Genomic DNA, 12,191 nt, shown 5'->3' on the forward strand with positions numbered 1-12,191 from the left:
CTTGATGTGCGTTTTCTCCCATTTATTCTGCCACTGTAGCACAAAGTATCTCTGTGCCGTTTGATTTCTATGAATTAAACAACAGCCGCTAAAAAAACCAAACACTTTGTAACAGAATCAATTTTGTTATTTCAGACCAAAAGCACTAGAATACGCCACCGGTCGTATTTACCACTTACGAAATCGGAAGTACGAGCTTCCGAGGTGACCTTGAAGGTAGCATTCATAATAGTACACAAGCGCCGGAGTTGTCAAAGTTTAGATAATCAACAAACAGAAACGACGTTTTACGAAGTTTACACACGCTTCAGCTGGCTTGTCGAAACCAATGGTTGAAACTAACATTTTGAAGACAAATGGCAGCGTAGTGAAAGCGTCAGAGAGGGAAGGAGGGAAGACTATGTTGAATGTAGAGGTGTAAAGTCTGGCGTTGCAGAAAACAGACATGGAAACCTGCGTGTCGGCCCTGGAGAAACCCGCCGCGGAGCTGACGGTGATGGATGTATATGATATCGCCGCGGTGCTCGGCCAGGAGTTTGAGCGGATTATCGATCAGTTCGGGTGCGAGGCGCTGCTGCGACTGATGCCCAAAGTGGTGCGGGTCCTGGAGCTGCTGGAGGCGCTGGTCAGCCGCGGAGCCGCCGGACAGGAGGCCGAGGAGCTGCGGGGGGAGCTGGACAGGCTGCGGCGGGAGAGGAGCGACCGGTCCGAGCAGGAGAGGAAACACCAGAAGGTCCGAGACCAGAGGGTCCAGGTTGACCTCTGACCCCGCTTTCCCTCCCGTATAAAAGTTGGGGGGAAAAATGCAATCTGAGTATGCTTGATAAAAATGAGATTGGCTTGCTGTTTTAAAACAGCAACACACTTGCCTTGACAGCAGCATGTTTTGTAAGGACGTATAGGCTACAATAACGAGTTAATTTTAATACAGAGTAACTTTGCAACATAACTAGTTGCTTTTTATGGTAAGTAACAAAGTAAAGTAACTTTCCCCAACACTGAAGCAGAAACTTAGTTTAGAAAGTAGCCTACTATATCACACATTTAAGACACTTAAGTTATTACTAGAGAACATTTTAGTAAACTATAGACTACTTCACATTTGATATAATATAATAATGACTGTTGAACAATGTAATAAACTATGGTGTACTTCACATTACTATACCTACTGCACATTTACTATAGGCCTACTGTCCTACAAAACCAAAGAGCAGTACATGAGTAGTGAAACTGAGAAAAATTACTTTTTTTTTTTTTAAAATTCTTGTCCCCAGTAAAATTTAAAAAAAAAATGCTGTATAGAAGTGGACTGTATAACATTTAATATAATGTATGTGCATTAGTTTTGTTGATATGAAAACCTTAGTCATGCCCTTTGACCTGTAAAACAGACAAAAAGTAGTTAGGATACTGCTGTTTATTAGCAATTCCTAAAGCCTGTATGGACTATTCCCAGTGCCATAGAGTAACTGTAGTGGATTACATGATCACAGTGAGTTTATTACTAAAATGCCAACTGTCATCATTCAAAGTTACTGAGAAAAACGCAGAAACATAGGCAGACAGGAAAAGGCACTGGACACAAACACTTAAAAACAACTTGAAATAATGTGTGGTAACAGTAGCAGTTGATGACAACAACTGGCAACGTGGATTCGGTCTGACCTTGAAAATCAGTCATGATGCCAAATTGTGGCTATAATCAGCCTAAAAGCCTAAAAAAAATCCTTGAAACTTCACAACTTTTGCACTGCAGGCCTAATCCAGTAGCTCCCCCATCTTCACACAGTTTTATCCAACATGTCTTCCTTTTCAGCAAATATGAAGGCATCTGTGCTCGCAGTTTATTGTGGTGGTGTTTGTGTCTGTGTTCCCTTATGCTGCTGCGTCTCCGCTGGTCAGGAGCTGGAGCTGGTGGAGGATGTGTGGAGAGGGGAGGCGCAGGACTTGCTCTCCCAGATCACGCAGCTTCAGGCGGAGAACAAGAGGCTGCTGACGAGCCTCGCCCTCAAAGACTCGCCCATCACAGAGGAAGACCTGCAGAAACAGGAGGGTAGGCGGCGCACAGCACTTCCCACCTAGAACAGACAATCACATAAGCACTAGTTGTGGATATTGTATGATACATAACACATCCACAAATTACAACAAGAACTTAAAATAGAGATCTAATTGAATATTTTCAGTCCAAAATAAAGATATGCATCATTTGGAGAAAGTGATACCTACTCATACAAAATGATTACTGGCGCGAAAAACCCCTAATTCTCTGGTTTTAGTATTTTGAGAGAAGCATGAATGCAGAAATACCATTTGGGCTGTCCTGATATGTAAAAATGTTGTGAATTCTTAAATTGGCAGGTAAAAATACTACATTTTAAAAGATGGGATCATCACTACATTTGAAGTAACACATCATTTTCTAAATAATATTTCCTCAAAATGGATAAATAGTGTTGTGGAATCAAACGCTTCGGTTCTGTCCTTCATGCAGGATTCATACAGTAAGATCAACAAGAGGGTTTGGCAGTCTTTCATAAGTGCTTCAAAATCCCACTTGATTGATTGATTGAATTTATTTGATTAATCTTAAAAACAAGCACATGAATAGGATTCGGCCATAAAATAAATTCACGTACAGTTTAAAAACATCATCCAGGATAACACAATAAAGCTGCAGAGCTTGTTTCCATTGTGGTTCTCAATTTTCCACTTTCCACTTGTGTTCCACCGAATCACATGTAACCACTTACTGTAACTGTTACTATGTAGGACAGGGACATAAATAGTTCTTACACTCTTATGAGTCACACTGCTACAAATCAATGGTTAGTACATGTGGTAAACTATAATGACACTGTACATATTCTTAAACTGCATGGTGAATATGATAGTGAGGATTAAATTGTCAGAGTTGCTGTAGAGTTGCTTGCAAGTCACAGTACAGACTGCTGTGTTTTGAAGTCTTGCCACCATGCCTGCTGTGTCAGATCTTGCCAGTGCCCTCGATACTAAATTAGTGCTGACTGTGTTATATTCTGCAGTATCACAGTAGCAGCAAAGCGCTGGCCTGTTAAGACTTGCAGTCTGAATCAGTTGCACCTATTTTCAGTAGAAAGACATTATCCTGGGCTGCAGGGTTTCACCCCCAAATGCTATGTGTGCTAAAATATTACCTCATATTGTGTAAACTTCTGTGTCTCTACATTTGTCTTAGTTCAGGTTTCTGATTTGTGGTCTTTTGTCAACTGTGCATGCTGCAGTTCAGTGTGTTTCCCCTCTGTTCTCACGTGGGGAAATGTATATGGTGCACGCTTGCATGTTGACGTAAAAGAAAGGAGGGGGGTGTGGAGAGGGGTAACCTAGGAGCTTGTAACCTATTTTTGAAGCAGACCAAAATATACATTACCCTTGTATGAGACTCTCATGGTGGCTGCAGCTATACTTGCGCTCAGGGACAAAACACACACACAGACACAACTTAGAAACCTGAAGCCAAATGAGTGGGTACTAGTGGGTCATTACTCTCTGCTCTCTGACACACATTATTCATCTAAAATGCAGTCATGGTGTAACAGACGCTTTAATACCTGGCAGAAGTCCTGCTGACCTTCCGTATCACACTGCAAGTCTCTAAAACAGACCACATTTTAATCTTAAATGGCATGATGGTGCGCTGTCTCTTGTGAAATTGTGTTGATGTTGCATCTGTCAACATTTTGTGTATGTCTTCCTTGTGATACCTACAGGAATGTCAGAGAAGGAAAGACAGGTGATGAAGAAGCTGAAGGACATGGTGGATAAGCAGAGGGATGAAATCCGGGCCAAAGACCATGAGCTAACACTGAGAAACGAGGATGTTGAGGCGGTGAGGATTTAGGCGCACAAACTGGCCTCTGAGAAAGAATTCATCCAAAAACCATAATAACCAGAATTAGTTGAGAGACGAATAAAAAAACACAAATTCCCTCACCTGTAGCTCCAGATGCAGCAGCATCGACTGATGAAGATCAACCAGGACCTTCGCCACAGGATAGGCGTGATGGAGGCCCAGGGCAAGGCGCTGATCCAGCAGAGGGCGGAGCTGGAGGCGGCGGCCCAGGCTCGGCTGCAGGAGCTGGGCGCTCTGCAGCGGGAGGCGGCCAGGCTGAGAGAGGAGCGCCGCGAGTGGGAACTGGAGAGAGAGGCTGCTGAGACAGAGCAGTCCGCCTCTCTCATCAAGTCTGGGATGTCGCCGCCTACATCAGCACAGACGGCAGTAAGCAAAAAAAAACAGCCTATAAACCGAGAATACAAGACACTCTGATATTGTATAGAGCAAGGTTTGGGTTAAAGAGGGTTAAAGGATAATTCCAGTTGTGTTTAACCTGGGCCTTATTTTCCTAGTTTTCCAGTAATCATGACGATTGAGGATTCAGGTCATATCAGATGAAGTAGAAGAACGAGATTTCATTGCTTCGGCTTGAAAGTGTTATTTACGTGTTTTACTCATCTGAACGCCCACATATAACTTAATTTGTATTCATGAATTTAAAATCAACCATGAACAAACTACAGAAGAGATTTCTCGCTTTTCATAAATACGGTTCATTGTATCAGTGTTAACATAACTGATAATTTTGATTTTTAATTCCTTGGACTGCCGATGGTGGATTCACTGCTATGTTTAGTGCTACAGTACACACATTCCCTCATATCCTACTTGTAAATACCAGTAGCAGGTTGACGTGAACGGCTTTTCCCAGTGGGCAGTTTGTATTTACTGAACATTTGATATGACGTGAACGCAGTATCAGAGTACTTGAATGGTCTACTTACTAACTAGCTCACACTAGTTAAAATATCATATCTTACGCTGCAATATACGCACGTTTCAGGCAATGTATAATCGGAAAATCAGATGTAGGTAGGGTTCAACTGTTGGAGATTGCATTGGCCCTTGTGTGTGTATTGAAGAGCGGTGCTCCCAGCAAAGTAAAGCTACATACAGCTCTACAGTGAAGTAAGTGATGACATTTTGAACACAATCATCATGATGGCAAAAACTAGGAAAAAAAGGCCCAGGTTAAAAATAACTGGAATTATCCTTTAAGTGTGTATATTTTCTGGGTATTTGTGCCTACAAAGGCTGCTTTTCTAGTGCGTTAAGTGGCTGTCATGTGTCTCAAATCCAGTCCTTGGTAGCAGCAACAGCTGACTCCTGCAAGCAAAATTCAGTTTGGGTGGAATGTGGAGGGGACGCTGGCTTCCTGGCTGACTGCTTTGAGTCACACAGCAGTCCTTCACTCCTCCCAAGTTCAACAGACGGGGAATTGAACGGGGAAGATGGTGACGAAGACGAGGATGTGGCAGTGTTGTTACTGGTAACACCTGCTCAAACTTTCCTCTACACACAGGCTTGCTGTGGGTCATAGCTGCAGCCCAGTATCAGACTATTTACATAAAACACAACACACATTATCGCTTTGCCATACCGGTGTTTCCTGGTGTGGGTTCCCCCGACAAGTTTTTCAAGTGTCAAGTCTCACATGATGTGACATGCTTTCAGTTGACATTGGAAGATTTAAGTTTTTGGATAAGTGCATGAGCCTTTTAATAAATCCTATTAATCCTATATTAAGCCTTTTTTGGGGTTGTTTCAGTAAATATCCTGTGTGAATACAGGAATGCATTCAATTTACTTTCATCAACAAAATTGTGGAGCTTTTAAAAGAGAGGATAGAGAGTGTTTCTATTGGGTTTCTGTCTGCTGAAGGTGCTCTGTCTTTGGTCTGTTTTTGCTAAATGAAAGAGTTACAAAACAGTTCCAAGGCACTCTTCAGACAAAATGATTGATTAAAAACAACTCCAGTTCATTTTGCCCATGCTGTGGCCTTCATCAGGGAGCAGCACATCAACCTTCATTCAGTTTAGAATTATGGAGCTTTTTAATCATTGTTAGTGCCGTTAAGTCTATGCTGTGCAGGGAGAAAAAACAAGAAATAGCAAGAACGCTGACAGTGTGTTTTGACTCCAGCAGGCGTTAGGTGATGAGGAACTAGAAGATGAGACGGGCAGCCTGGAGCAGGAGTCAGACAAACCTCGCTTCACCCTGCAGGAGCTGCGGGACGTCCTGCAGGAGAAGAACGAACTCAAGGCCCAAGTGTTCATGCTACAGGAGGAGTTAGCATATTACAAAAGGTCCGCTATTATCTATGAAATTGAGATTTTGCGTGTCTAAATCATCCATATGATACTGATCTAAAAGTTAATGATTACCTGTTTCATATCCCTCAGTGAGGATTTGGAGGATGAAGTTTTCTCCGCTGCTTGCATCCCGTCCCCTCCGCCGTGCGCCGCTCCCGCTGAGCAACCCGAGTCGGGAATCAGACGCTTGTGAGTAACGAGCCTGACGGGCCCGAAAAGGTTTACCCTCAGCCTACCTCATACACCAGTGTTCACCCTCACACTCTTCAGCTTACCGGCCCAGCTGCCGTACCTGTCAACACTCCCACTTTTCTTTCTCCCTTGATGTCATTTCCAAGAAGTTCTCATTTATAGTTCTTAATTTGAGTCTGTGCACCAGTCAATTGTACTGGTGACTAATGCAGCACAGGCTTCTTGATTGTGTGTGAGTGTGTGTGTGTGTGTGTGTTGGCATGGGGTCCCATCGTGCTGGAAAAGAAGTCAGCTTTAGCAGGCATTCAAAGGGAAACCCTGTCATTCATTATGCTAATGTGTACAATTAAGTTAATGCGTTTTACTTTGGTCTCTATTCACACATTCCGCAGTGATCCAACAAGCTTTCACAGATAAATGTACTTTACCGACCACAGAGTTATTAGGACTAAAACAAGTAGCATTTGTTTTCATACTGCTTGATGTGAAGCGTTTGATGGTGCCAGTAAACTTCAGAAATGTGACATGCCTAATTAAAACAAAAATGCTTTGGAAAGACAATCAACTCTTTCTGTCAGTAATGAGCGTCTCTCTGGTTCACTGAGGCTCAGAAAACAAAACACATTTTCACATTTCAGTTTCACATCAATGCTTCTGATATCTTGTGTCTTTGTGTCGGTCATATTCTCTAACTCTCCCTCTCAATTTCTCTCCTGTCTCCATCTTATTCTCTCTGTGTTTTTCTCTCCATACCCTCCACCTCCCCGCCCTTTTCCATCTTCATCTGTGCTCGTCTGGACAGGATCTTCACCGCCATAATGCCGATGGTGGCGGCTGGTTTGATTCGAGACGATCCCACGCTGCTGCCAATCAGAAGACTTATTTCCTTTGTATGAGCTTGAATTCAAATTACAAGTTCCTGCATGTATTTTGGTTTAGCACTAATGTGCACTGCATGAATGCTGAATCTACTAATACCAAAGGTGTGACAAGTCAACTTTGCTCGAGTCCCACGTCCCAGTCTCAAGTCTTGAGGCACAAGTGCAAGTCAAGTCCATGTCATTAATGTCAAGACTCAAGTCTAAATGTAGAACACCAAGTCAAGTCAGAGCAACTCAAGAGTCCAGTATCAATTTAATATCTTAAAGAAAACTAAATATCTAGGACTCTAGGCAATATGGTTTTAATAGGATAAAAACTTGGTAAGAACATCATGAGTTTGATTTCTATAATCAGTTTCAACTTCAATAAATTCAATCATTCCATACAAATTCATAAAACAGAATTTATATTCAATTGTCAAAGTCAAGTCCCAAGTCACCAGAACCCAAGTCAAGTCTCAGGTATTCTCTTCATGCATCAAGTCAAGTCTCAAGCAATTAATATTGTGACTCGAGTCTGACTTGAGTCCCCACCTCTAACTAATAGTAATCTCATTTTTGTTGTTGATTTGGAGTTTGTTGTTTGTGACACTGGAATTGAATTGTTTTTTTTATTATTTCTCCAATTTTATTTCTCCCTCTCTCTCCCCCTTTAGGTATAGCATGTTCCCCAGGAGTGTTGAAGGTGTGTGGGAGGCTGGAAACACTTTGCATTCACTGCTTCTTCAGGAGGAAAAGCCACGGAAACTTCTACAACCAGTAACCAGAAGTTTATTTCACTGGTGCAGATTCTCATTCCCTTGCCAGCAGTCTCTGGATAAAGATGTGACAGGTCAGGAAGGGAAGTTGATGGGACGTCTTGGGTTATTTACCCCCAGGTGATGGACAGGTGTGTTGGATGGCAAATTATTGGAACGCTGTTTGAATATGGTTTCAAGGTGAGGCGAGTCGGATGACCGTGTAAGACTCATTCTGCCACAAAGAGGCTGCGTCTAATGAAATAATGTGCTTGGTGCCAACTTTTGGTCTAGGATGCTCGAACCGCATTGCAAAAACTCAAATTCACCTTTGAAAAGAAATGGATGGCTACATGAATGTCTATTATAAAAAAAAAAATCATGTCTGTATTATGTGGTGGTATGCGTCTGTAAAATATTATTCATTTTGAAAACATGTAATAAATTTTATTTTCATCTTTTGTCAGGTGGTCATTGTGTTGATATGACTCCCATAGATTTCACTCCAAATAGCATTTCTGCCTCTGTTTCTGTCTCCCTCATCTCTCTCCATGATTTATTAATTTTACACATTATTTATTTTTGGACCTGCGGCAAAAAATCTGTTGTATCAGGTTTGCATCCTTAAAACTAATTTCCTTAAACATGGATTTTTTAAAATTTTCATACTGATTTAATTTTTGTACAATATACATAGCTCATTGGCTGTGACTGTAATTTGATTATAAACACCTGTTAATTTATTGCAATCACAAAAGCTTTTTTTTTTTCAATCACGAAAAACTTTTTTTAATGGTTAGGCATTGATGTAGAATGCCTCAGAAGCCATAGGCTATGCCTAGGTTAGCTCTCTTCAAAAGGAAATAATTTAAATATAAATAAAAACATCAAATCACATGCTTTCTCACCTGATCGTCCGCATGCCTTTTACCTGAGATGAGGAAGAAGCAGAGAGCTCTCACTCACTCTACTTCCGGGATAGGGTGTGTAGCACAAACGCCCGAACGTTGCAAACCGGAAGTTTGGCCACTTGAGAGCATTATCTTCTCGAACAGATACGATCTTTGGCCTCACCTGTCGCTAGGATACTTTGCCCTCCTCTACTGTACAGCAAATCACGCCATTGGTGGACGCGTGATGGGGGAAGTGCGGCTCCTCTCGAAGTGAAACAGTTGGTCATCTTTCCCACTAGAAAAAGTAGAGTAAACATTTATCAGAAGTTAGAAAGTTGCAGAAACAGCGGGTGGTGTAGAACAGAGAAGTAGTCCTGGTGTTTTTTGGGGAGCTGTCGGTCAGTCATGGAGCCTCGTGAAGACTCCTCGCCCGCTTTGGCTTTCGAGAAGGACGCGTTCCAGCTCACGGTGGAGGATGTGTATGACATTTCGTACGTGATCGGCCGAGATTTGCTGAAAATAAGCAGCACAGGTGAGGAAGTGTCGGATCTACAGTTCAGGATCGTCCGGGTCCTGGAAATGTTTGAGACTCTGGTCAATAAGTACAACTTGTCAGTGGAGGAGCTGAAAATGGAGCGGGACAACTTGAAGAGCGAACTGGACAGGATCCTGAAGGAGAACTCCACAGGCCAGGGCACGGTTAGTTTCTCTTTAATTAGTTCTTTTGAGCATTTACTTAAGTACATTTTTGCTTAAACATTGTACTTAACTACATTTTAACAGAGTAGCCTAATAGGCTACACATTTTGTGGCTCTATATAAGCATCAGAAACTGGACTGTCGTAAACTGGCCAAAGCCATTCACAGTGAACTGTCAGTCAGCAAAGAAGAGAACAGTAATCTGACTTTAAGTTGTTAGTGCACTGTATTTTGTAATTTCTAATTTTTCCAATTAAAAGATCTCTGTACTCTCTTCCTTTTGGAGTTGCATGGAAAAGATCACATGCAACAAAGTTCTCTTTTCTAAAAAGTAACTCAGTAACTTTTATGCTGCGTACATTTTAAATGAGCTACTTTTTACTTCTACTTAAGTAAAATATCAGCAAAGTAAAGTACTTTTACTTGAGTAAGACATATACCCATTAGTATACTCATTACCCTCCTGTTTTTTTGTATTTATTTTATTTTCAAATACATACAACAAAAACAAGATATTACAACACAATGGCTACTTTTTACTTTTACTTAAGTAGATTTTTACACTGGTAATTTTACTTCTACTTAAGTAAAATTTAAGGTAACAGTACTGCTACTTGAGTAGGACATTCTAGTACTCTCTCCACCCCTGCTCCAAAGCATGCATTAGTCACATGTTTTTGAGATGGGTTTTTTTTTTCTTCTTTTTGCATTAAAGCAAACAGCAGGACCAAACCAGCTGGTGGTGGACCTGAAAGACCCCAACAGACCACGCTTCACCATGCAGGAGCTGAAGGAAGTCCTGCAGGAGAGGAACCAGCTGAAGGCTCAGCTGATGGTCGCTCAGGAGGAGCTGCAGCTGTACAAGAGGTGACACACTGAGCAGAAACCCACTCTGAGATGGGATTTACACATGGATTTAAATTCCAAAATGTAATTTCCATCATTTGACCCCTTTACTCTCACAATCACAAACAATGGTTTATGCACATAAATAAATCAACTTAGAAATGGGAGCCAAGACTGTTGATGCTACAGTATCTTGAGACAAAACCTGGAGGTGTTGCGTTGGAAGTGGGATGCAGCACTAGTGGAAACACTGACAGCATGCAGTGTGATTTTACAGAGATGTAGCATATTGCAGTTAAATTAAGCTTGTTTGGATGTGACAGCTCAAACAAACACTCCATAAATAAACAAATTTAGCCTCAGTTTCATTGTCAGTTCCATTGTCTTGGCTGAATCGCTGACTCTAGTTTTGGTAAGAGGAGATCGATTCATTCTCACAAATACTGGTTCACCTGTTTCGATATTCATAGTATTCTATAACATCGCCACATGACGGTCTTGGTAGGAAAATAATAGGTGATTGTAATAAATTAATAGGTGATTATAATCAAATGGCAGCCACAGTCAGTGAGCTGTGCGTATTGTAACGCATCAAATTGGTAGGAAATGCATGTGACATCATGGGAATATACTGAATAGTGTGGATTTTGTTTTAGGGTTGACCTAAGAGACCTACACAGAAAATATAATCACTGACCAATGACCATAAGGCTGTGCTATGATTTGCAGTGGGATTCTGCCACAAACTGAACCAGCCATGGTGGAAGTGGACCTGGACCCGCCTCCCTCCGCAGACCGGGTTCCTGCCACAACAGACGAGGCGAAAGAGGAGAAAACAACCATCAGCAAACTGTGAGTAATGCGCTTAATTGCTTTATTGAATATGGCTTGAGTGTGAACAGAGGTAAACAAAAAAACAAGGAATCTGAAGAAAACAGTAGCAGGCAGGTTCTTCTCCCAGCCGTCTTGTCTCATAATGATTTACTTGTGACCAGCTGTACCTATCCATTCATTCATTCATCCATTCAATGTTTCTTTAAATAGGGACAGATACTTAGACATGGAACATTTAAAAAAATAGTCTCATGTTGTATATTATAACATTTATAGTATAATCTAATTTGCAATGTCTGTCCCTAGATGGGCTTTTGTTAAAAACAGATATAAAATACACACACAAAAAAGGCATTGTCAACGTGAGAAAGATGGTACCTCTTCTATGCAGAGAACTCATGCTGATGCTGAGGATGTTTGTGTGAGCGGGTGAATGAACGAACGAGGGAACTTCGAAACTGTCTGCCACGACTCAGTGTTAACTTGACTGTCTGCTGATGGCTTACTGATGGAACAAATGGAAGCATTCCTCTAACTAATTCTGCACTTTTCTGTTTTTTCAGGTTTTCATTCAGGCGGAAATGAGAAGAACCTGCGACAAGAACTGGACCATTTATCAATACAGAAGCCACACAGGATTTGTATGCACGATTTTCTCATCAATTAACCACTTTTATATTTAACTTTTTTTTTTTTTATGTGTGACATTTGACAATTTAATAAGCAATGTATTTTGTAATTTTAACCTAAAAGGGTCCATAGTGTTACTATAGTAGATATATAAATTATGTGAAAAGTGTGATTAAGATGTCAAGTGACACAAACTGGAAAGTATTATCTAACTAGTATTTAGATTATTGTGTTGAAGGAATAGATCATTCCAAAATGAAAATTCAGTCATTTGTGAACTTGGAATTATA

General features: G+C 41.2%; 2 protein-coding genes across 5 annotated transcripts; both read left to right on the top strand.

Annotated features, from left to right (window-relative positions):
• The first annotated feature begins 254 nt into the window (after positions 1-254).
• On the top strand, positions 255-8,457 carry LOC139928045 (RILP-like protein 1). 4 transcript variants are annotated; one of them, XM_071920394.2, is made up of 9 exons: positions 258-733; positions 1,906-2,056; positions 3,753-3,871; positions 3,983-4,261; positions 5,178-5,366; positions 6,023-6,183; positions 6,280-6,378; positions 7,184-7,271; positions 7,919-8,457. In XM_071920394.2, the coding sequence occupies exons 1-9, from the start codon at positions 446-448 to the stop codon at positions 7,922-7,924; spliced, it is 1,380 nt and encodes a 459-aa protein (XP_071776495.2). In that variant the 5' UTR covers positions 258-445; the 3' UTR covers positions 7,925-8,457. The 4 variants fall into 4 exon arrangements, with proteins under 4 accessions (XP_078141551.1, XP_071776495.2, XP_071776494.2 ...); XM_071920392.2 differs by having other exon boundaries at positions 261-733; positions 6,020-6,183; XM_078285425.1 differs by lacking the exon at positions 7,919-8,457 and having other exon boundaries at positions 255-733; positions 7,184-7,277.
• Positions 8,458-9,150: 693 nt separating this feature from the next.
• rilpl2 (Rab interacting lysosomal protein-like 2) lies at positions 9,151-11,968 on the top strand. Its single transcript, XM_071920375.2, has 4 exons — positions 9,151-9,591; positions 10,307-10,458; positions 11,167-11,289; positions 11,835-11,968. Exons 1-4 carry the CDS (start codon positions 9,298-9,300, stop codon positions 11,854-11,856), a joined length of 591 nt encoding a protein of 196 aa, XP_071776476.1. The 5' UTR covers positions 9,151-9,297; the 3' UTR covers positions 11,857-11,968.
• The last annotated feature ends 223 nt before the right edge of the window (positions 11,969-12,191 follow it).

Source organism: Centroberyx gerrardi, chromosome 8, assembly GCF_048128805.1.
Source record: "Centroberyx gerrardi isolate f3 chromosome 8, fCenGer3.hap1.cur.20231027, whole genome shotgun sequence".
Taxonomy (NCBI): domain Eukaryota; kingdom Metazoa; phylum Chordata; class Actinopteri; order Beryciformes; family Berycidae; genus Centroberyx; species Centroberyx gerrardi.